The 25747-nt window shown below is 41.0% G+C and overlaps 1 protein-coding gene across 1 annotated transcript; it reads right to left on the bottom strand.

Moving 5' to 3' along the window:
* Nucleotides 1-4119: 4119 nt before the first annotated feature.
* On the bottom strand, nucleotides 4120-23746 carry LOC141900964 (guanine nucleotide-binding protein G(s) subunit alpha). The gene is made up of 11 exons (XM_074787998.1): nucleotides 23259-23746; nucleotides 22091-22163; nucleotides 20954-21008; nucleotides 19200-19319; nucleotides 18636-18733; nucleotides 11746-11800; nucleotides 10283-10356; nucleotides 9263-9442; nucleotides 8523-8653; nucleotides 6138-6205; nucleotides 4120-5555 (listed from the first exon to the last, which is right to left on the bottom strand). The coding sequence occupies exons 1-11, from the start codon at nucleotides 23386-23388 to the stop codon at nucleotides 5409-5411; spliced, it is 1131 nt and encodes a 376-aa protein (XP_074644099.1). The 5' UTR covers nucleotides 23389-23746; the 3' UTR covers nucleotides 4120-5408.
* Between the last annotated feature and the right edge of the window lie 2001 nt (nucleotides 23747-25747).

Raw genomic sequence — 25747 nt, 5'->3', positions numbered from 1 at the left:
AGCGCTTCCAAATATGACAATAAAAACAAAGTCGAAATTTGCATCGTAATTCGTTCTATCAGCGATAACACACAGAACTCGCTGAGTACATATATCCGAGGGATAGACAGACAAGAGTTAATTGTAGCTTTTATCAATGCCAATTAGGAAATCAGTGACGACTTCTCTTGAGACCTACAGGCAAAAAACAGGACCGTTTCCATCCGAAGTTCACAGTTAATTTCATCTCTAAGTACAAGTCAAAATTAGTTCATTTCCAACTGTTTCAGTTGTTACTGCTGTTATTATTTTCAACCAATTCTAGTCAAATCTCAACCTAGAACCGTAATAGAACTACCGCGTCCGGGAACTGGGATCAATGTTCTGAATCAAATTAGACTCTTGCGTTGAAAAATTTAAAATGAACTGATTATAACTCGAAGTTAACACAAATGATGTGTGATATCTGCACATAGTCAGAGAACACGTTCCTTTTCTTAATAATTCAGAAAGGAAATAAATTGGAAATAAACTAATCATAGAATTCCACTCACAACTACTTCTCAACACCTGATTGGCTACAGATGAATGACAGACGGACTGATTAACGAATAATCTAATACCTAAATGGAAAGGGGGCGGGGCCTATGTAACGTCCTGATTTTTGCATGATATTCTATCAATCATATATATATCTCTCTATATATATATATATATATATATATATATAATATATTTCTCATATAATTCATTTATATATTCATATACTTTTATCGTATAAACGTAATAGTAATTTACAGCGATCCTCGAGTTGAGAAATATCTATAGATCAAATCAGGCCTAATAACTGAAAAACGACGAAACAATTCAAATAGCAGCATTTTAACACCGGCCAGAAACTGAGCCGGTTTGCGAGAATTGAGCGATTTTATTCGATCTTTTTCAGGGGCCGGATATTATATTCAAAAGTTGATACGTAATGGTTTTAGCTGTAAAGACCACATACGGCTGCCAGCTAGTCTTGGATTATCACAGGTCCTCCATTACACGGCAATCAGCTTAAATCCGATGCACCGAACTTTATACCACGATTTAAGGCCGCATTTTTATGCGATCGTAACATTGGGTGGTATTTCGCCAAATATTTTACTAGTCCTTACACATCATGAGTCTCCAGATGCATTCATAATAAATAGGTCGCATTCATGAGAGTGTAGATGGAGTCGGAATTACTCAAGTAGAAAGGTCGCAAGAATCCCTAGATGGAGTAATAAGGACTCAAATAGAAAGGCCTTGCGAGTGCGTAGATCGAGTCAGAATGACTCAAATAGAATGGTCTCAAAATGGGCCGTAGTCATCAGTGATATGGAAAGACTGCGTACGATGACTTCTTCCCCCTGATATGTGAGTTACAGCATAACAAACCGTGATAACAATTTCGCCCATATTTTGTACCCTCAAACAAACTCGAAACTCAAAACGTAAAATTTAAAAAAAAAGAAGAAAAAACCCTCTATTTTCAGACGAAACGTACTTGTTTATAATACACACGAAACCGTGTGAAACTACGAAAGCGTTTAATATTGACCTTTACACATTTTTTTCATTGATAATTTTCAAAAAATAGTCGTCTATATCGTTAACAATAAAATTAGTAGATTTTTTTTACAGCATAAATTAATCGATAATAATAATAGTAATAATAATGATGAAATTAAATATTTATATATAGTCATATATATTTATAGTAATAATAATCATGATAATAATAATAATAATAATCATAATAATAATAATAACAATAATATTGATAAAGAGTTAGTAGTTATGAAAGAGCACATGCACAAGCTGTACTACGCACTACGACCATCTAAAATGCAAGACTATCGGATCTTACACAATTATAGAAAATAAAATCATCAACAAAAATATCTTTCATTTTGCCCCAACGAAACAACGTAGTCTCTTATCATCCCAGGTTAAGACTGGTCTAAAAATAGCCAGTTTGTCTTAATTCATGAATAGATTCAGGGGCGGGTCTAGAGAAATTGTATATTTTCAGATGTATTCCTTCAAAAATATCTCGCACTGAGGTTGGAACCATGTTTGGCTGCTTTATCTAAGAAATACCCTCTTTCCTTCGTGCCCCGCCCGCAATTCTTCAAGATCCGCCCCCGAGATTGGTGATTAACTGTTATCGTAAGCAACTTAGGCCTCCTCGCTCCATAATACTCATTCTTAATTTCTCAGATCGATTTCATTGGACCCTTGAACGAGTAAAACTCGTTCGTTCTCTCCCTCTTTCTCGAGAGATACTCGCAAAAAATATCGCAAAAAATAGATAATCAAATTATTCGACAAAAAATAAAAGTAAACGAATTCAATTAAATGACGGGAAATATAAATACAGTAACTGTCATGGCGAGTTTGCAAAGTGAGCGTTTTGTTTTAGGAATCGAGACAATACCCGGTACTGTGTTAATACGTAGCTTCAGACATGCCACGACGACGCACAAATTCAAATATATCTATATATATATGGAAGAGAGGAAATGGTCAGGTTCTCTTTAAAGAAAACAAATCCGGTTCCACAGTTCACCCGGTTAAGTTCGACTATAAAGAGTTAACGAAATCAGTTCAATGCGGATGTTTTAACCCTCGAGTCTAACTTAAGCGCCACGGAACCGGATCAAGGTTCTCTTTAAACGTTCACCTGTGGTTTTGGAAGTGATACTACCCAGCCACGGACACGACGCGGAATGTTCACTGCCACCATGGCGATATCGTGCTGCCCTCTATTGACACTGCCGAGTATACTCGTAGTTGGCACAGGAGAGATTGCCTGGTCAGGCTTTGTCCAAATCGACCAATCGACATTGAGGATGAAGTAAGTTTGTCCAGACCTACCAGCCAATCGGGAACTGTGTTATTCCCGAATGCCAGAATGCAAATATCAAACAATGAATAAGAAAGATCAGCTTCAGAGATATCTAGTAGTGGCAATAATGACTGAACTGGAACTATGAGATAACTCGTAGTGGCAATAATGACTGAACTGGAACTATGAGATAACTCGTAGTGACAATAATGACTGAACCAGAACTATGAGATAACTCGTAGTGGCAATGATAGCTAAATAGGCACCAAACTTGTTAAGCTTCGAACACCTCATTTTAGCTTACGCAGAAAATAAAATATCAAACATTAGCTGTAATTTGTCCCATGAAACTAGGTTCTCGTGACGATTTACGGATACAAAAATTAGCATCTTTCGTCGACCGAAATCGACCCGACGAAAAAGAAACAAACAGACCCTCGAACCGCAAATCAACTTACAACAATCAAAATTTATGCCAACCCTTAACAATCAGATCAACTTAACACGCACCCTTAACAACCGGGATCAAATTAAAGCCGACCCTTCAAATCAAACACTAATGTTACAAATCGAAAAATTTACATTTCTGACGACAAGCGATGGGTCCGTATTCATAATTCGTGCGCATCATAGAATAACGAACGTAACCTATCAATAAAAACTCTTACGAATTCAAAATCAGATCAATATTTTCTTCCGTAACTTATGAGAAATACAGAAACGCCGCACCCGGATGTCGCATTCAGTAGCAGACGCTTAAAACAGTATGACCCGGTTCATGGACAACTGAGGGATGGGGAAACCGTTCGCGGGAACCCCTTCGAACTGGCGATTAATAATAACAGAGTTGAAGCTGTCTGCGATGACGATGTATATACAATTAACAATCACTGTTCATAGTTAGTACATTGTACCTACAGTCAGACACTATACAAACATGGGCAAACGCCCGCCGGGCACGGGCTCGAATATCCAAAACGAAAAAAAAAAAACCAAAAAAAAATTGCCCCGTCCTCAGAACATTTACACGATGAAATAACTGACTCACTACGAAATAACTGCATTAGTCAATTAGTATTTATCACTTGACAATAGTGGCGCGATCTATCCAGAGAAACGTCTTAATACACGATCATAACTATCGTCATCATTATTATTATTATTGTTATTATTATCATTATTATTATTATCATTTATAATATCATTATTATTATTATTATAACTGAGTACAAATTGTCTATCGATGATAATAATAATAAATAAACGCGTCGTTCGTCGAATGAAAGAATGAATACGGATATAATTTATAATTCTTTCGATTTCAACAATCTACACAAACCTATCTAATTCATGTATTTATATCTATTTAATAAGCGTCAGCCATCCACGGAGCCATCCTTTCTTTTTTTTAATAATAATAATAATAATTAAGTACACACATATATCTCGCGCCCGGTCACGCACGCGCACGCACACACGCGTCTGGTAATTCCGAGTATTTTCGCACACGCGCGCAGGCGTGTCGCGGGCGGACCCCTGCACGCGGCGATCCGTATTCGTTAGTAAACAGCAGTAGATCGAAACCGGCGCCTCGTATCCGGATCCGCGACGATATTTCATTTCGTGGCGATATCTTTCTTGGTGTTTTTCGTTTGAAAGACGTTACTCGCGCGCGCGCTATCGGACAGACGGATGACCGGTTCGATCCGGTTCAATTTGAAAAAACGAAAATACAAACGCTCATCAAAGATGGCCGACCACGGGATGAAAACGACGCATGTCGCTGTGACGACCGATCGAAGTATCCTCGGCCGTATTTCCACGGCGATTGATAATCAACAATCGCGGGTTTCGCGCGGCGCGCTTTCCTTACACCGCGAATAAAAAAAGAAAAGAACAAACACCGTCAGAAGATTTTCTCATCGGGTTTTTCTGTTTAATTCAACAACGCGAACTCAGTGGCGCATGTGTGGTACTCAGCGGCACGTGATACTCATCAGCATGTGGTACTCAAGGTCATGTGGCATGAGGTACTTAGTGGTGCGAAGTACTCGACGACATGTGGTACCCTTCGCTTATCAACTTGGCACATGGCACTCGATGCTAGGTAACTCAGCGCTGAGTAAATTGATGCATGGTATCTCGGTGGCTGATAACTTGGCGCATGGTACCTCCGTGTTTGATAACTTGGCGTGTGGTACCTCGGTGCTTAGTAACATGGCGCATGGTACCTCCGTGTTTGATAACTTGGCGCGTGGTACCTCCATGTTTGATAACTTGGCGCGTGGTATCTCCATGCTCGTTTACTTGGCGCATGGTACCTCCATGCTTGGTAACTTGGCGCGTAGTCAGACACAGCGTTTGACTAAGTCCCGTTTAAAGAGTTATGTTTGTTGTTGCAATAATTTTTTTTTTAGTCGAGTAAAATCGTTTCTCATATACACTCGCAGGCAGACGGACAGACAGACGGACACTCTCACTCTCTCTCACTCACTCTCTCGCACTCTCTCTCTCGCTCTCTCTTATCGGATTATAGATAGTTGGGTTTAGATCACAGTAGTTCGTACTGTCGAAGGTGCATTCTTTGGATAATGTCGCGACAATCATTAAACACACGTCGGATGTTCTCAGTGTCGACCGCGCATGTGAAATGTGGATAGCAGTAGTGTTTGCCGTCACCACTCGCCGTACTAATTCTCTACAAAAACACAATCGAGAAAAACAACCAATTATAAACAGAGTAGCTTTGAATCCCTGTCAGCCAGGCTCTCACTACCAATACCATCATTAAAATCGCTTAATCAGTAATAATAATTATAATCTCTATGTGGGAGGTTAGTGGTAGTCACATGATCAGGGTGGCGCCACTTTTATTTGGCTTTTTTCCTGACTATTTCCTTCTAATACGTAAACATAGATGGAAACTGTTTCATCTTACATGCTAAATTCTACATGCGATCTAGCAATCTCAACTAATTTCCCCAACCGTTCCCTATTTTTTAGCTTTTTTGAAGGAGGATGGGTCTACTAACGCAGGGGTTTGTCAGGTTTAAATCTCTGTTGATGGAGGAATGCGGCAGTGATACCACCGGGTTCAAATCCCTGCGAGGGGGTGTCTACTAGGGCAGGGGTTTGTACTGCGACAGTCTCATGATGTCATCAGGTTCGAATCCTTGCTGAAGGGGGTTTAGTTTGTGGCGGAGTTTATCAGGTTCGAATATTCCTATAACCCGCGCGGCCCATCACAATAATAGAATTCATATCTCGCTCGTAAACTCACCAAAAATTCGTCTCGAATGAAGTATTTCGCTCTGATTACTTCTGGATCTTCACCTGGTTCCGGTTGGGCTGGAAAAAAAAAATACAAACGAATGGCATAAAATAAACGTAACAAAGAAAAGCCAACTGGACCCTCGTTCTTATTGAGGTTGTACTATTACTGTTATGACAGAGAGAGAACCTGAGACAAAACCTGTACAGAATTTGACATTCGTTCTTTGGGAAATTGCATCTTATTGGACATATTTCTCTGAAAATTTCGAATACAGAGTGATGAGGATCCACTCGGGACCGTCGGTGTGACTGCTTCAACCCAGGAATGCCCTATCTGTTCTTCTGGACCTCGCATTCCAATCACGATAGCATAATACCATCCTCGCTTGCCAGGGGTCCGGCATCACTCCCGAACTCGCTTCCACCAGCGCCCCCTGGCCTCACGAAGCGTGATTCCATTACTGGCGCTGTTGCGCATGACGTCATATATCGATTCGCGAAATACTTCCTTGTTCGGTAAAACGTTCGCTGATTGGTCCATTTACCAGTAATGGGAAAACCAATAGAAGCCTAAAGTCGTTTGTTACAAGCGCTGTGATTGGTAGTACGACCGGATTCTGGTCGGCTAGTAACGACTCCAACGACTCGTGAGGTCAAGGGGTTCGGCGAACAGCTTTAGCGTAGTGGGTTCGAATCCCTTGACGGGTGAAGATGCTCACAAGAGGATGATTGAAACGTTTTGCAGAGATTGTCTACTAACGGTTTGTTACAAGCGCTGTGATTGGTACGACCGGATTCTGGTCGGCTAGTAACGACTCCAACGACTCGTGAGGTCAAGGGGTTCGGCGAACAGCTTTAGCGTAGTGGGTTCGAATCCCTCGACGGGTGAAGATGGCATAATACCAACTGGAAGCAAGCGTTAATGAGTTTGATCCCGGGATCTAAATGTCAGTGGATAGTTTTCAATTATCACGTAATTAGTATAATGATTTACCAGGGCATTTAATTAGTATTCAGGAAGAGGTAATGTCCAGGGGGGGGGATATTGGAGTGAAATGCGTGCGGGGTACTTTAAGATGGCTACTGTTGAATATTCATCTGAGAGGGCCTATGTAGTCGTAAATCTTTGAATATCTATCATACAAGAAAACCCTAGATTTGCCGTAGATCTAGACGAATGAATGGATTTTTTAAGAAATAAATCACTGTATAAAACTAGTATTAGAACGTTTTCTCAAATTGTCCTATTCCTAAAGACGCTCACAATTTTGAAATTTGAAATGCGTGCGGGCTACTGTTGAATAGGCCCTATTCATCTGAGAGGGCCTATGTAGCAAATCTTTGAATACAAGAAAGTTGGTCATACAAGAAAACCCTAGATTCGCCGTAGATCTCAAGAAATAAAATAGTTTTCAATTATCACGTAATTAGTATAATGATTTACCAGGGCATTTAATTAGTATTCAGGAAGAGGTAATGTCCAGGGGGGGGATATTGGAGTGAAATGCGTGCGGGGTACTTTAAGATGGCTACTGTTGAATATTCATCTGAGAGGGCCTATGTAGTCGTAAATCTTTGAATATCTATCATACAAGAAAACCGTAGATTCGCCGTAGATCTCAAGAAATAAATCACTATATAAAACTAGTATTAGAACGTTTTCTCAAATTGTCCTATTCCTAAAGACGCTCACAATTTTTTTTGGCGGATTTGATTGACGGTAATTCGTGGTTGTAGGGTAGGGCTAATGCAGAGCGCGTATAGGAGACACCAGGTGCCGAGGTCTCACACATGAACCTCTCTTATCACTACCAGCATCTGATAAAACAAACTTTCACACAATTCAACCGCGCCTCGAAGCGCCTCAAAGCAGCCTCATTCGCTTTATACATTTTACATATAAACCAGTGATAGAGGGAGGGATACCGCGGTTTATTATCTCCGGCCATATATTTCTTTCTAGCCTTCTAGCACTTGTTCGCTAATAGCGTGGTTACCTTCGCCCCATTTACAAATTTCCATAGTCCGCGCTGGTTGTCTATGTTATAACCGAAAATTCCCTGAATGAATCAGAAACAGGGGAACAGAGAAATTTTTGGGTTTAGAATGTTTAAATTCATTAATTTTTCACACATAGTCAATAAAATATCCAAATTTCAAAGGTTTTTGGATAACTTCGTCAAAAACCACCAATTATTCTAGATTTTTCTGATTCCCTGAGTTTTCAAGGTAAGTGCCCACCCTGCATTGGGACAACATTAAAACCCTGTCTATGAAAGTGGACCCGGTTTAAGGATTTGTCCCTCGGGACAACTAAGCCACCGATTCTAAATTAAACAAAGCCTAGGCAACTCGAGTAAGGGGATACAACCCAAATCGATCGAACACTTACCATCTTGTGGCATCGTATATCTTGCAAAATCTGGAAAATAGTCTTCTATTTTTGATTTGCCCGCTTTCACTTTCTCAGCTAATAAATCCTGCTTATTAAGGAATAAAATCACTGATATCGTCCTCAACCACCTGCAAAAAATCAACCGGGAAATCGCAACAATGTATTTGTTCATGGTTTATTATATCCATTAGGTATCACACCAAAGGGGCATCAGGGTCCCTAATTAAGTGGGCCACACGCAGTATCGTCCTCGAAAATGTATTTTCTTCGGATAAAGAAATTCAGAGGGTCACCTTGACAATCAGAATATGAGGAACTAGAACGTGGCATCAGTCGGGTATCTCTCCCCGGGCTAGAAAACAACAGAGTTTACTTAATTGTTCATTACCAGTTACTTTGTGAGTATTGCTACCTTTATCGAGCTAATGAGAAATTCAAGATGGCTGCAAGGGCGGCCATAATAAATGGCCAATAACCTCCTTTTTCATTTGGGGTGGGGTGCATCTGCCCCAATCCTGACACCAAGTTTTAAGAAAATTCAATCTAGAATTGCAGGCTGTATCGTGTAAACAAGTTGTCAAGGAGATAAAATAAGATGTCGCCCCCTTCCTGCCCCTGGGGACACATAACGACCCGACGAGGAACCCTGTCATCAGAGCGTAGGGGTATCAGCCACTCTGCTGAACCGCAGGAGTTGGGCGGAGGCGGTTCTGCAGTTGAGGAGGGGTATCTCTTACCTATTGTTCCAGATACTTTTAAACAATTCCAGCGATTCTTTTAGTCGGTTTTGGCTTGGATCTTCGCGCAGCACTAAGTTATAACTACTACACGCAGTTACAAATATGATAGCTGTTACATCATTGAAACATTGTATCCATTTCCTTCGTTCATCTCTTTGGCCTCCTACGTCGAACATGCTACAAGGGGATAGGAGAACGACGAAAAATGAGCTTCATCTCGTGAAAATTTTCTATTCACCGCCAAATTGCGCAGTAATCGAATAAATTTCATAAATCATAAGTCTGGTCTTAAGTTAAGATTAATAGAACCTAAATGAGCTAAGACTGATCTTAAGTTCATTGAATGACAATACAATGTTAGATAAACTATAGATCCAAAAGAGATAATACCGGTCTTCAGTTTATTGAATGAAGTTTATTGAATGGCCATAAGATGTTAGATTGGTTATAGATCCAAAAAGAGCTTAGACCGCACTAAAGTAGTCAGATTGACTACAGAACCAAAATGAGCTAAGACTGGTCTTCAGTTTATTGAATGGCCATAAGATGTTAGATTGGTTATAGATCCAAAAAGGGCTTAGACCGCACTTAAGTAGTCAGATTGACTATAGAACCAAAATGAGCTAAGACTGGTCTTCAGTTTATTGAATGGCCATAAGATGGTAGATTGACTATAGATCCAAAAAGAGCTTAGACCGCACTAAAGTAGTCAGATTGACTATAGAACCAAAATGAGCTAAGACTGGTCTTCAGTTTATTGAATGGCCATAAGATGTTAGATTGGTTATAGATCCAAAAAGGGCTTAGACCGCACTTAAGTAGTCAGATTGACTATAGAACCAAAATGAGCTAAGACTGGTCTTCAGTTTATTGAATGGCCATAAGATGGTAGATTGACTATAGATCCAAACAGATCTTAGACCAGTCTAGATTGACTATAGAACCAGCCTCTAAAGCGCGGTTTGTGATTTCAACTGCTGATGAACGACGATAGTTTTGTGTATATCGAATACTTACTGAAAATTCACTTTATCCACTGAGAACTTCGTTTCGAATATACCTGATGTTAACACTCGACACCTTAGAATATCCTGCAAAATTAAACAATTCATTTCTATGAACATTAGATTTCAGTTTCAACCGCACATCTTTCACAAATACTATCCCTATAGTTACGCACTACATGTCATATGGTGTTCATATAGTTTTGAAAGCCAAACAGTATATTTTCTATGGATTTATGGCAATAAATTATCATTATGACCAAGATGTCTGCACCCATAAAATCCACTTATGACATCACTAATTTCCATGGCAAAATCATACTAACTACGAAATCAAATTTTCAGTTTTTTTCCCTAAGAAAACTACATAAGACTTCGCATGACTTAAGATCCAGAAAAAAATCCAGAACGATCGAGATTAAGTGGGCCTGATAATGCTATTAGTAACATGATGTCATAGGTGGATTGATAAAGGCTGCCATTTGAATCTGGTCTAAATAGTGGGTAATTTGTCGATGTCATAGGCGCTTCATCTAGCATTTTGATGATGTCATAGGCACATTCATAGAGGCTGCCATTTTCATCTAGAATGACTCAAAGGCATTTCGATCGCGTCATTAAGCGGATTTAAGGGCAGCGATATCCAAAAAATTCCGCGCAGTAGAAAGCGAGTATCCGGCGGAACTTTCAAACCTTCTTTGTAACACATCTAATTACACGAACACAAAACAATTTTTTTCATTCGATTTCTTCCGTCGAAAAGTCGTCGACACAAAAGACGTCATCACGAGTCACGACGCACCTAGGTTTAATATATATACACGTCTGCGCGAATAAAAGCTCACTCTCTCTCTCTCACTCATAAAACGGTCGAAAATAATGAAACGACGCAGCTAGGACCCCCAGCGCATGTATTGTCGACGATTGAAATCTTTTCAAATTGTATTCAACGGCGAAAAATAGAGAATACTTTCAAACCTGTCTTTACGATCGTGAAAAAAAAAAAAAAAACAAGGCCGAACTCGCTCATGTCTGTATAGATCGGTACAAACAGTTTTTCAGCATATAAAAGACTTAGATCTTTTTTGTTTTTTTTTTCGCAGGTGCCTGCATAGCTAATACGCAATACATACAGTAACCCTGCTATGAGATTTGAATTCAAAATATATCGAAAATCATTTGACATTTGATTTGACATAATTATAGGACCCAGCTGTATAGCGTGAAAGTGTTTGGTAAGGATTTAGAATGAGCTTGTAGTAGCCGAATGATTACTCTACGAGGAATGAGCCATAATTCTTACTCCGCACAGTCAACTCAAACCCACTGTGGAACTAAGTTCAAATGACTGCTAGGCCGACATTTTTCAATATTCACTCGAAATCGATACAAAACTCTTTTGAAAGAAGTAACTTTGACCGTAACTGAACAAAACAGTTCTTTGATTCAAGTGTGGAGGTTAAAAGAACAACTTACCTGTTCCGTGGGACAGTAATCAGGCTGCCTAACGGTGTGTACTTTGTCTAGAAAACTGAAATCGAAAACAATGAATATTTTAATGTAAGATATATGAAGCCAATATTAAGCAGAACATTGAGTGACCAGACAACAGATTAAATATACAAAAAAATGTACCATTTTCATTAGGGAAACTAAACTATCAATTACAATTATAATTACAATTAGTTTATTGCTCCACAAAATTTACATTTGCGTAGAGCACAAAAAACAGGTTCATACATTGTACACGTATCCATGCAGTTTACAGAATTCATACAAACACGGTTTAAATGAGAAGAAATACTGGGAACTAATGGAAAATTTTTCAGAGAATATTGCTGATTATCAGGGGGCAGTTAACTATTTACAAAGACTGTTCCTGATAATCAGAGGACGGTAAACCCTTTACAAAGACTGTTCCTGATAATCAGGGGCGAGTTAACCATTTTCAGAGACTGTTCCTGATAATCAGGGGCGAGTTAACCATTTTCAGAGACTGTTCCCGATAATCAGGGGCGAGTAAACCATTTTCAGAGACTGTTCCCGATAATCAGGGGCGAGTTAACCATTTTCAGAGACTGTTCCTGATAATCAGAGGACGGTAAACCATTTTAGGCATCTCTTGGAGGAAACTGGTTTAACCACAATGACTTGACAAAATAATTCGATTTCCCAATTCATCATACAAGTCATGGAAGGGAACTAGGAACGCATCATAAAAATAAAATAAATAAAAACACCAAAATTACTCCCGCGATTCATTTATAGCGACGCATCTAAAAATAGATAATCAACGAGCGGCTAATGAACGATGAAACTAATGAAATGAAGCTGGCCATGATCCCGCACGCGTAAGGTCATTCAGTGACCTTGCCGGATTCATCATCGACACAACAACAGCAGCAGCAGCAGCAGCAGCAGCAGCAGTAGCAATAGAGAGCCAGCTGTACAGACACATAGACAGACGGACTGACTGACTGAGGGTACCTGCGGCGTGGATAGTAATACCAATACATGTAGGAATCTATATAGAAAACAGTTACGCCCTGTTCACTGAATGAACAGCACACAGCAGCAGCAGCAGCAGCAGCAGCAGCAGCAGCACCAGTGTCTCCAGTTACAACACAATCAATTTAATGATGAAATCAATATGAGGAAGAGAATGTAAGCAGGAATTATAGCTATTGTGTCTTCCTCCTCACAGTTGAACATCTTTACCAGATAGAACGTATAACCACACTCAAACGTGGTGAACGGATAATAAGCTAAAAACCCACTATCTACAAATTAAAAGAATTTAAAAACAAGAATTTATTTATTCAGTCTAAAATATATAGAATACACGACGTTTCGATCTCACTCTCTTATTTACTCACCAATTCACTCGATTAACCTGTTCTCCTCTGTATATATACCCCTGTTTTTAGTCTATATCTCACACCTGACGACGATCTCTAGGGTGAGATCGAAACGTCGTTTATTCTATATATTTTAGACTGAATAAATAAATTCTTGTTTTTAAATTCTTTTAATCTGTAGTGGGTTTTTATCTCATTATCTTTACCAGATACTAAATATGCCTGTATCAAAGGACTATCATAATGACATAATGACCCAATGACTATCGCAGGACTATCATAATGACCCCAGTGGCGGACCGAGCGCCAATTCCCGAGTATTGCTCAGTCCAGTATTACGGCACCACGGAGAAGGCGTATGAACGGTCTTGCTCCAGAAACTTCCTCCAGATGCAATCGGAGCGTTTGTGGGGTTTGTGACAATCGGGTCTGATCTTATGTCACCTGAGATAGGCTCTTACATCTAAGTCATGACAGACCTACTAGTCCCTGATGTGGTACAGCTGTGTATCTGGCGCACACACCCTGGCAACTGCTCCGTATCTGACGCACACGCCCGAGCAACAGCTCTGTATCTGGCGCGCACACCCGGGCAACAGCTCTGTATCTGGCACACAAGCCTTGGCAACAGCTGTGTATCTGGCGCACACGCCCGAACAACAGCTGTGTATCTGGCACACAAGCCTTGGCAACAGCTCTGTATCTGGCGCACACGCCCGAACAACAGCTGTGTATCTGGCACACAAGCCTTGGCAACAGCTCTGTATCTGGCGCGCACACCCGGGCAACAGCTCTGTATCTGGCACACAAGCCTTGGCAACAGCTGTGTATCTGGCGCACACACCCTGGCAACTGCTCTGTATCTGGCGCACACGCCCGAACAACAGCTGTGTATCTGGCGCACACACCCTGGCAACAGCTGTGTATCTGGCGCACACACCCTGGCAACAGCTGTGTATCTGGCGCACACACCCTGGCAACAGCTCTGTATCTGGAGCACACACCCTGGCAACAGCTCTGTATCTGGAGCACACGTCCGGACAACAGCTCTGTATCTGGCGCACACGCCCGGGCAACAGCTCTGTATTTAACAGACGCATGCCCGGCCAATAGCTCAGTGCATACAAGGAAAGCTTATCAAGGAAAACATCTGCTAAGTAAATTACGATAAGCGTGAAGTACCTTTATTGACAATATATAATAACATATAATAAACATGTTTTAACTAGAATATTTCCCAGGAACCAGAATAGACATCCCAAACCGGTAGACCCTATCAATTCCTGATTTTAGGTTTAGTCTGTAGGGGATGCGGGGATAGTCAAATACATTGAATAATATCTGGGAAGGCAAAGGTCGGGGTTAGATCAATTTCAATAAAATACTGGCACCTTTACTGTGGCGAGGATTACACAAGGATCTGCTAGGTGTCACTAGTGATTACTGCACTTCAATTCCGTCATACATTGCCAGTTAGGCCTAAGTTCAAATCAACTTTTCCTACTTCATTGAATTCTCAAAGAAATCTTCTCCATATGTTTAGTCTTCTCCATATGTTTAGTGGGACTTGACTGATAATATTCGGATTCGAAAGCCTAAATATTTCAATTTCTTCTATATTTGAGTTAAATTTCAATCGACTTTTTAAATTCGTCAATCAAATTTCAGTGAAATCAGTACGTGAGTCAGAGAGCCAATATTATATCTATTTGATAACTTGTTCGATAATATTCAGATTTGGAAGCCTATAAGACCAGTTAAAATTTCATCGAAAAACAACTTATTTTCACCACGAGCGTATTGTTGCGCCATCTGGCGAGTGCTGGTTCTTTATTTATATCTCGGAGGAAGCAACCAGCCTCGCGGAGCATCATAGAGCGCGTTCGACCGGCATCGCCGGGCGTATTCATTTTCGCAACCCGGACGTTTAAAATCAATGCAACATTTTTTTCTTCCCTGTCACGAGCGAGCGATCGACGCGGGTTCTAAAAATAGCTGCGATTTCAACTGGCCGATAGAACCGCGGGTTCTAAATATAGCGACGACGGATATACACACATGACTGAGCCTGAACCACTCATACAAACACACTAACGCGCACACACACACAAACCCCTGAAATATTCCTTCATTGACACCGATATATATTCGACGACTACGTATTTGTCCATTCACTCGCGAGGGAAGGAATTGTCCTCGTTAAAATAAATAAATAATACCCACGAATATATTATAAGCATACACGGTAGAGACTCATATAGACCAACTTATGACTAAGATAAACAAGTGAATTCCGAAAGACTTTTGTAATAGAGTTTGAGGCGTATAGATGTAGTGTATTAGTAGCGATACTCTCTCGCCAGATCTACGATTCATTTTACCGGTGTTAGTACAACGAGGAATTGGCCGAATCAACGGAATCTACCGAGAATCCCAGCCTTCCACCGTACGGTCAACCTTAAAGTCAGATTGAGCTTTCGGGCGGTTGACCGGTCTCTCAAACTCCGGCGGTTGACCGGTCTCTCAAACTCGGGCCAACCAGTCTTTCAAACTCCGGCTGACTGGTCTCTCAAATTCCGGTCGACCGGTCTCTAAAACTCCGGTCGACCGGTGTCTAAAACTCCGGCCGACCGGTCTCTCAAACTCGGGCCGACCGGTCTCTCAAACTCGGGCCAACCAGTCTCTCAAACTTCGGCCGACCGGTCTCCCAAACTCGGGCCGACCGGTCTCTCAAAACTCGTAAAGGTTCAATCTTTAACCGTTGGTCAAATCGGTTTGCTCAAAACTCAAACCACTGATTGAATTCCTTAACCAACAACTTAAGTTTTAACCGAGCTATATCAACATGGCCTCTATTATTTGACCGGCTTTTTCCCCTGACTTTTCCCCGACAGTGCACATTGTTTTCCCTGACTGATGCTAAGAATCAAATCAATTAACACAATCAAATACATACGACACATACAGAAACTGTTTGAATTTACGCACGATCTAGCAATCTCAACTAATCTCCCTGATTTTTAGCTTTTTCACAGAATTCCCTCATTTCCCGGTAAGTGGCGCCACCCTTTACAGGGTTACGTTAACAAGGTTTGATTTGTTTTCATTCCCGATGCATAAATTGTTTTCATGCGCGTTGTTTTCCCCGACTTGATCTGCTTAGAATCCAATCAATTATCACAGTCAAATGCAACAACTAAAACATAGGCCTAGATCCGGCTGACAAAGAAATTTCCTGATCTTTCCCAGAATTCTAGGTTTTTTAAACGAAATTCCCTGACTATTTGACCACGCTGGTTAAGTACGTAATCAGTGCAACCGCTGGTTAACTTAACCAACGGATGAGCAACGTGGTTTTCCCGAAGATTGCGGGTTCCACTAAAACCCGGCATCTTCCTCGGAACGACTCTCACGAGACGATAAATTTTAATTTCTCCGGTTTTTTTTTCTCGAATTCAACGGCTCGAACGTCGCGTCTATTTATAGTAACACTTATGAATGTATATCAAACAGTGAATTGATTCATAATACAATTACACAAACACACTGGCTATTAAGACAAACTTTGCGGGCGTTGCTATGGCAACCGCGGTGTGTTTAAGGACAGCTGCCGCTGAACCCCGGCACGATGAACCCTGCCACCGAGGAGTCTGACTTCTTAATGCGCGCGCCCGCGTCGGCGCTGCACCAGGCGAGCCGTCGTCGTCATCAGTGTTGCCCGCTAACGTGCGTGCACGCTATCTCACATCGCTGCTATCGTCTATTATAATAGGTGGTGGCAAGGTCGTCGCGGTGACCTTCAAACGGCACCGATAACCGGGGTCCGGTTTGTTGCGTATTATTGAGAACGGTCGCACTGTGGAACATACGCTGATCAATAAATAGTGTGAGGACGAGGGAGAATACTGGAGTAACAGTCACTACAATATGTTTCCCTCCCATCAACCTCAGTTTCCCTCTATTCAACCTCCATTCAACCTCTTTTTTTAACCTTTATTCAGCTATATTCAACCTATTTTACCTCTTCTCAACCTCCTTTTACCTCTATATAACCTCTTATTCCCTCAATTCAACCTTTTTTTAAACCTCTATTCAACCTCTTTTTTACCTTTATTTAACTCTATCTAGCCTCTATTTCCCTGTATTCAACCTCTCTTTTTCTATCCAACCTCTCTCTTTCCCTATCTACGCCACCCATCCAAGCACCTCTCTGGGGCGCGGTAAATACAGTGACTTCATACACACACACACACACACAACATATACAGTGAACTCCTCTGTCAAGCTAGACTAATAGAATCAATAGAATGCTGGCTATATCTAAATGGACTACACACATCTCTCTCTGTCTCTCTCTCTCTCTCTCTCTCTCTCTCTCTAGCTCGGAGAGAAGGAATGAAGAAGCACAGCTGCCAACATCACAAATATATTATCTTTCATGATGAATGCTTTTATGTACGAAGACAAAAAATACGACCGATTTATTAAATGCCTATTTCGTATAAGCCTCTTGTAAAAGGCTTTTACTCCGAAACAAAAGTAAGATAGAAACGTATTGAATCGGCTTTATGAGACAGAATTAGAAAGGGATGGTGCTAGTGACTGTGAAAGGTCCATAGCCCGGGGGAGGGGGTAGTCACCGCGATACAGCCACCCGGAGATGGGACAGTCAATGTGATAGCCCCAAAATTTTAAGATTGTAGAATTACAACACAGAAATTTTCAAATTCAAGTCTGTGGAGTACTTCCCCTTACAATGCAGGGTACTGAGTACTTCCCCTTACAATGCAGGGTACTGAGTACTTCCCCTTACAATGCAGGGTACTGAGTACTTCCCCTTACAATGCAGGGTACTGAGTACTTCCCCTGACACTCAGAATACAGAGTACTTCCCCTGGCACTCACGGTACAGAGTACTTCCCCTTACAATGCAGGGTACAGAGTACTTCCCCTGGCACTCACGGAACAGAGTACTTCCCCTTACAATGCAGGGTACTGAGTACTTCCCCTGGCACTCACGGTACAGAGTACCTCCACTTACAATGCAGGGTACTGAGTACTTCCCCTTACAATGCAGGGTACTGAGTACTTCCCCTGGCACTCACGGTACAGAGTACCTCCACTTACAATGCAGGGTACTGAGTACTTCCCCTTACAATGCAGGGTACTGAGTACTTCCCCTGGCACTCACGGTACAGAGTACCTCCACTTACAATGCAGGGTACTGAGTACTTCCCCTTACAATGCAGGGTACTGAGTACTTCCCCTGACACTCGGGTACAGGGTACTCCATTTATAGTACAGGCACTGAGTACTTTCACTTACAGTACGAGTACTAGATACCTTTCCCTGACAGCAAAGGGAACTGAATACTATCCCCCGACAGTACAGGGTAACAAATACCTTCCCCTTATAACCAGCAACAGCACAGGATATTACAGAGAGTTGTCTTTGTGATCAGGGCGAGAATTGGCAACTCTTATTGAACTGTAAAGATTCTCTACTTACTATTTAGCGCAGTCAATAAGCTGGTATTCATTTGACCGTTCAAAACATGATTGTACAGCTTTATCATTCCATAATGACTCTGTATGGTCATAGAATATCTGTAAATAATACAATCAATAATAATCATCACAAAATATAACAAAATTTCAAGGCATGATCTCGAGGATATTCACAATTTTGCCAGAATTTCACTTTTATTACATTTTGACGCAGACTCTCATGATATTAAAATCTCACTCAAAAACTGTGGATCCAGCTCCACAATTGTGTTTGTGTGTTTGATTTGACTCTGGATCCAGTTCCACAGTTGTGTGTTTGACTATGGATCCAGTTTCACAGTTGTGTGGGTCTAATTTGACTATGGACCCAGTTCCATTGTGTGTTTGACTCTGAATATCCAGTTTCTCAGTTGTGTGGGTTTTAATTTGACCATGGACCCAGTTCCACAGTTGTGTGTTGGACTCTGGACCCAGTTCCACAGCTAAGCGGGTTTAATTTGACTTTGGCCTCGAGTTGTGGGCGCTAGATGTTGGGTTGAATAATGGTGACGAGTTTCAAACTTACTTCTGGATAATCAAAGTCTGGAGAACTTGCAACATCTTGAATATAATCCACGCGGTGTTGGTCTTGAGGATTAGTTAGCTGAATAGGAGGGTTTATAGTACTCATTGCACCGGTTATTGTCTGAAAATTAACGAAAAAAACAACAACATTTAGACATCAATTGATTTAGCGCTACTTGGGGCATAATTAGAACACATGAACCCTGGATTGATGAGAGACCAGTGAAAGACTGACTGACTGCTACCACCAGGATTCAAACACATAAACCCTGGATTGATGAGAGACCAGTGAAAGACTGACTGACTGCTACTACCAGGATTCAAACACATGAACCCTGGATTGATGAGAGACCAGTGAAAGACTGACTGACTGCTACCACCAGGATTCAAACACATGAATCCTGGATTGATAGAGACCAGCGAGTGAAAGACCACTGCTTCAATTAATGCGAATTTGAGGAGCGGTGTGGCCGAGTGGTTAGAGCGTTCGGCTCTGGGAAGCCAGGTCGTGGGTTCGAACCCCGTACATTGCCGTAGTGTGGTCGGGCAAGACACTTATCCTCATTGCCTCTCTCCTCCCAGGAGTAAATGGATACCTGGCCTGATAGATGACTCCTGAGCGTTTGTTAGCAGCTCGGTGTTACGTCTCCCCAGGGAGAGATGACTGATACATGTTAGAGTATAAAATTGGCCGGGGTAATAATACCGAAAAATGTAAAGCGCTCTGAGCAGCCTGGCTGGATGTAGCGCTATATAAGACACATTATTATTATCATCATTATCATTAATTTCAAACTGCTTCTTACTTAGAAATTGCGATAAAAATACATTCTAATTACTGGTCAAACATTTCATTAGCGTTTCGAGAAGATTGCTGCGTCAAACTACGTACGGTACCCAGGACAACACTTCCATAAACAAACAATCCACCCCTCACCAATTACGCATGTATGACTAACAATTTATCAAACGTAGGCAGGTCGTACTAATGGAGTTCACACTTTAAGAAAATTTTAGTAACGACTTTTAATTATGTTTTCGATGAATGACGCAAAGACAGCGGATGTGATGTACGTACGCAGTTAATTTGTTCATTGTTGATGTGTTTACAAGTCTATGAATATATTCATATACAGTCCCTTAATTCCTGGAGTTTTCAAAGTTTTCACGGAGTTTTGAAGGAGAAAATGTCAAATTCCGAGGAAGCGTCCGCGTCACTTTCATGTCCCAAAATTACTGTAGACTCTTCCTAAATCGGTACTAGTGTTTACTCTCAGTTAATCCAGTGGTTTTTTAAGCAAATTTTTACTCTACTTAAACTCGGTTTCTGATTCGGTAAAAAGAATCCAGATCCCAACTACCGATTCAGGCGTAGTTTAATGTACAAACTTAGAGCTTTCTGTCTATCAGAGTTGTTTATAGTAACTATAGACAGAAATCTCTGATGGCTATTTCCCAAGGAGCTAAAAAGGAGTTTCTGATAAATTTCTGAAGGAGCTAAAAAGGAGTTTCAGACATTTTGTTCAATGGCTCATAGATTTGAGTCGAAACTATCAGATAGTTTTTCTTTTTTATCGTGGGTTTTTGTCGACTAATTTTGTTCAATCTAAAAGGAGTTCCACTTCCAGGCACATTTAAAAACATTTTAAGTTTAGGAGTTTTTAAGGAAACAAGTTGTTAAAGAGGCCCTGCTACAATAAGACTACCAGGTATCAACATAATGAGTTATTAGCGCACAAACACCGGGGTACCTACCAAAATTGCATCTCGGATGTTTTTTTTGATGTCTTCAATTTTCTGTTTCTTCTCTCTGTTTTTTTATAAATGAAAAACACAAACATAATAATTATTGAAACTATCGAGATAACTAAGAGAACGTCAATTAACGCTTAGACCTCCCAGATTGAATGAATCCAGGGTTTTGTACGTTAATTTGATTATACACCGGGTCCTGGAGCTAATTTCACTGTAAAGGTTTAGATTTAAGGCCAGTCTAAGAAAGCACGAGTAAGTTTTATAAATCAGGCATAAACTTAAGACCTGTCTAAGAAACCACATCTTAGTTCTAGGATCTTAGTTTAATAGACTGGGGTCTGAGGCTAGTTGCACAGTCGAAGATTAGACTTAAGACCAGTCTAGGAAAGCATATCTTAGTCCTATAGCTAATCTCTGAAGAAATGATTACCGGTCTTAGGCGCTAATTTTATTCTTGAATCGCATCTGTGCAACTGGCTCCAGCTCAGGGTTCGATCTAAACACTCGTCCGAATGCCTGGGACAAGTATATTCTCATCAGGCCAAGTAGGTTATCATTCATTACTTGTCCCCCGGGCTTGTGCAATTTATGTCACAAAGCTTTTTCCCCACTCGATACAACGGATGATAGCGCCACCAATCGGACTGCCCGTGTAGGGCAAGAAGCTTTTGGAGGGGGGCTAGCAAAATTTCAGATATGCTTACCCCCCGGGCAAGTGGCTTTCATTCCTTAGATCGGACCCTGCAGCTCCCCATATAGAATATACAATGGATAAAGACTTAGGGCATCCTCCCTTGCCAGGGTTTGATTGCGCTGATTGTCCATTTCTCAAACCCTGACGGCAGACCCTTCACTGGTCTATTACACCGTCAAAAATTGGGGTGGATAGGTTTCCGCTCAGTGCCCACCAGTCCGCATACGTAGCCAGATGCATCATTGTATCAGAGCGAATCTGCCGGTAAAAACAACGCATCTGATTGGCTAGATATATATAGACTGGTGGCCGCTGAGCGACAACCTGTCCGCCCAGTGATAGACCGATGAAGGGGTTGCGGCGAGGGTTTGTGTTGCCGCGAGCTTCGGCAGGAGGCAATCAAACCCTGGCAAGTGAAGGTGACCGATGAAATGAACACTTACTCAGGACCGAATCCATTGACGTGAAGAATCCTCATCTGTTTCACTATGGTTGATTTTCCGGACTCTCCGGCCCCTGAAATTACAATATCACACGAAAAATAACAATTAATTTACCGTTAATACAAGTTTAATATACAACACAGTCATCCAGCTCTACTACCAGATGGCGCCGTCAAACCCGAGGCTTATATAACCCGATCAAAATCGGAGTTTGTTTTTCAATTTACAGCGAGATCGAGATGTTTAATTTTACGGTCAATCCCCGACATAGCGGGTCCACATCCGTGATTTAGAATTTTGGTGGTTTAGAAAGTAAAACAATACATCGAGTGATTATTTTGACTAGTTCTAAGAAAGAAATCCAAAAGTTTCATTCACTGAAAAAACGTGGCGTTAGCTACGATATTAGAGGTCAGCGGTTAAATAGCGGGGGCAGATCTATGATAATTACAAGGCGGAGTTCGAGAGAAAAGGAAGACAAATTTCTCGGATAGGGGTTCCCCGTAATTTTCGCAGAAATACGTCCGCAAAGACGCGATTTCACACAAAGAGCCGAGCGTCAAATCATCTAGCGGCGATATGTTTCAAATCCGGGTCTTACAAAAAAGAGCAACCTTAAAGTAAAAAGGTAAGGTCCAAACCCATGAAAGCACCTGCCCCCTCCCTACATCCAGCCCTACACAGGGTAGGCCCTATACCTACATGTCAACGTATTGGTTAGGCCTATAGGTAGGCTAGGGATTAAAGGGAGTAGGGTTACCCACTAATGGCAAGGTCTGTGTATGGAATAAGGCATGAATGGATTAAGGTAAGTCAAATGATTGACAGAGGAGGCGCATGTCGTTAGCCGCAGTAGAGACAGGGTTTACTAGTGAAAGCGTCAGAATGGGGTGGGTTAAGTAGGACCGATTTAGAGAGGTAAGAGTGAGGGGGAAGGAGGTTAGGGTAGGGCCTAGTTGGACTCATACGGGGTACGGTCAGGGTGTTAGCCGAGTAAAAGGGCACCGATACACGAGAGTATCACTAGCATACTGCGGCAAGTGAGGGCAGACATTTTAACATACAAACAATCAAAGTTGTAGATAATTTGAGTCGAGTTGCTGGCAGCATCAGCGCAATACCGAGTAGGTAACTGTTGAGGAGTAAGTACTGATGAGTAGGTACTGACCTAGTAATAAAAGCCTATGAGTGGCCCTGTATAATTGTCTATCTTTCTGCAGTTGTTTTTCGATCTTTTTATTCGCCTCCCTGCGTATCTTATCATCCTCGTCCTCCTTACCGGTACTGAAGCAACCCATGATGATGATGATGATGCTGCGCCTTAATTACTAAATATGTATTTATATATAAACACTATCCGTATATGTATCTAATAAATATATCTGTGTGGATGGATGGACGAAATTTGGTAGCCTATTTACTGACTGGTGAATTCGGTTGTGACGACAGACAAAATTGTAGCTTGCACGGTGCCGTTTTAAATCCCTCCCAGCGTCGTTTAATACGTCCAAACGCGTGCGTAAATCCTTCGAGAACGAGCTAAACGCCTATAGAGCCGCGGGTCGGGCCTGTAGGTGCCCTAAATCAGGCCAAATTCCATGACCTGCCTGCATGAAAAACATCTACTGGGCAACCACACACACACACGTCAACTGAGACAATTGACAGGCGCTGGGTGGGGTTTGGGAGCGTCTATTATTATTCTACCCTTTTACGCGCGCGCGGGCTCGAACCCGAATAATTTCAGATAGAATCTATTACTCTTTAAGATCGATTAAAATATAGATTCGGATTCGTGAGAAAAGTGAAAAGTAAACCACCGATTAATATAGAATATATGTATTATTATCATAATGTATATTATTATGAATCGCCTTATTCGCGCAGTGCACACGCGGGAGCGTCCATTATTCTTCTCCGCTGGTTGGGTTAAAGCGGCACTCACTCGCGGAGTTCGGAACCAAAAATGATTTTGTTGAAATCATACAGCCTAGCTTCGGCTAGTAAATTTACATAGGAATAGAATTCAGATCGATGGAATTTATTCCATCAATTATAAAACGTGTTTATTTGGTAGCTCGGTCTTTGGAATATTCAGAATTAGCGGATTCGAGCCCAATCTATCTGTCGCGCAGTTCAGTGTAGAGCTAAGGTTCGAATCCCAGGTTTTCGAGGCACTGCTCATTAGAAAAAAACTAAGTTATTGCTATTGAATAGTCTAAGTTATTGCTCTTGAATAATCTAAAAATGTATCACAATACAGTAAAAAAATGTATGGTCTGAAATTTTCAATCGATTAAGATTTCATTCAATTTCGACTCCTACAAATTCCCTAGAACTAAGCTTACTATATCGCTACGGTTTTACTTTTCCTAGTTGAGTGTATTGACACCGTACGCGCTGGTTTTAAGTCATAAATGTGTAATATTCTTTTTCTTTGTAAAACGGTGAATAGTTTGATGTTTTTTTATTTTTCGTTCTACTGCTATTTATGTGCGACTAACCTATCGCGCTTCGAATAGATTTTGCCCTTACTGCGATGACGGCAGACTATAGTATACAAAGTCTGAATCGAAATTCAATAACCAGAACGCCAACATTGCAAATACCCGTATCCATAACGTGCAATGATGCTAAAAATAGCTATAATTGGAGATGGGCGTTGTCTTGACTTTTAGCGACGAGCTAATGTTGTATGCAGCAAAAGTATGATCTATGTTATATATTACGTATTCACGAATAAAATACGTCGCGTAAATTGAAGTAAATTATATGAAATGAGCGAAAAGATGTCTGCAAATCAAGCACCGTCGCTGCAAACTTAACTAGACAGCTTGTCATCTGGACCCAGTGTGCATCGTGATTTCAGCCTAAGTCAAACCTGTCATCACGATATGATAATTTATCATCCTTATTTCCTTCTTATCTTATAAATGTAGCTGAATTGTGTACAGGAAGAAAGACGAAGACCTCCGCTAGAAATTAATTTTTTTTAAAGATTTCAAAAAGATGATACAAGAATTATATTAAGTTGTTAGAATATCTATAGGACCGAGATGAAATTGCATGAGACTGGTCTTGAATATAAGACATGACTGCGTGCCCCTGACCTTAAAACTTATCAGCTCTAATTCTAAGTTTTTCGCATGGCTATAGACGGTTGAATAGTTGAGGATATTACAACGAATGTATTCTAAAATCGAACAGTTTTTCTTGGTGTCGCTGTTTACGGTATAACTCTCATTTCGCAACAGACCACCCCTGATCTGATTGTAGAATTTTTCACAAAATTGGAGTATTTTGACAAAATATTATTGTTTCATCGAAAATGAACCAAAAATCATAAATTTTCAGAGGTACGGTATTTCGATATTCATGGGAAAAGTCGAGCTCTTAGAAAAAGTATTCAAATAGTATAGTCGTATCGTCATGATTCTGCCATGTCGCATGATGATGATTTGTGTTAGTTGCGCGCATATTCCATTTCAACACGCGTAGCCGTGCAAGTCGGGCTCCTGCTGCTGTTGTTTCTAGAAACTTTCATCGCCACCCTAAATAACAACTTTAAAGATATTCAATGTAAGGATGAGAAACGAACTCACCTAATAAAAGTAAGCGATGAGTCGCTTTGTAAATCTGTTTATCTTTTTCCAACTG

Source organism: Tubulanus polymorphus, chromosome 3, assembly GCF_964204645.1.
Source record: "Tubulanus polymorphus chromosome 3, tnTubPoly1.2, whole genome shotgun sequence".
NCBI lineage: Eukaryota > Metazoa > Nemertea > Palaeonemertea > Tubulaniformes > Tubulanidae > Tubulanus > Tubulanus polymorphus.
This window is presented reverse-complemented; position numbering and strand designations above follow the sequence as displayed.

Bases quoted from the DNA above. Each gene is read 5' to 3' on its own strand.
- LOC141900964 (XM_074787998.1), bottom strand. From the start codon at position 23,388: ATGGGTTGCTTCAGTACCGGTAAGGAGGACGAGGATGATAAGATACGC. The intron at 10,357-11,745 runs GTAAGTTGTTCT...TTAATTTTGCAG, and splicing joins ATTACTGTCCCACGGAACAG to GATATTCTAAGGTGTCGAGT. The intron at 5,556-6,137 runs GTGAGTTTACGA...GTGTTTTTGTAG, and splicing joins TCATTCGAGACGAATTTTTG to AGAATTAGTACGGCGAGTGG.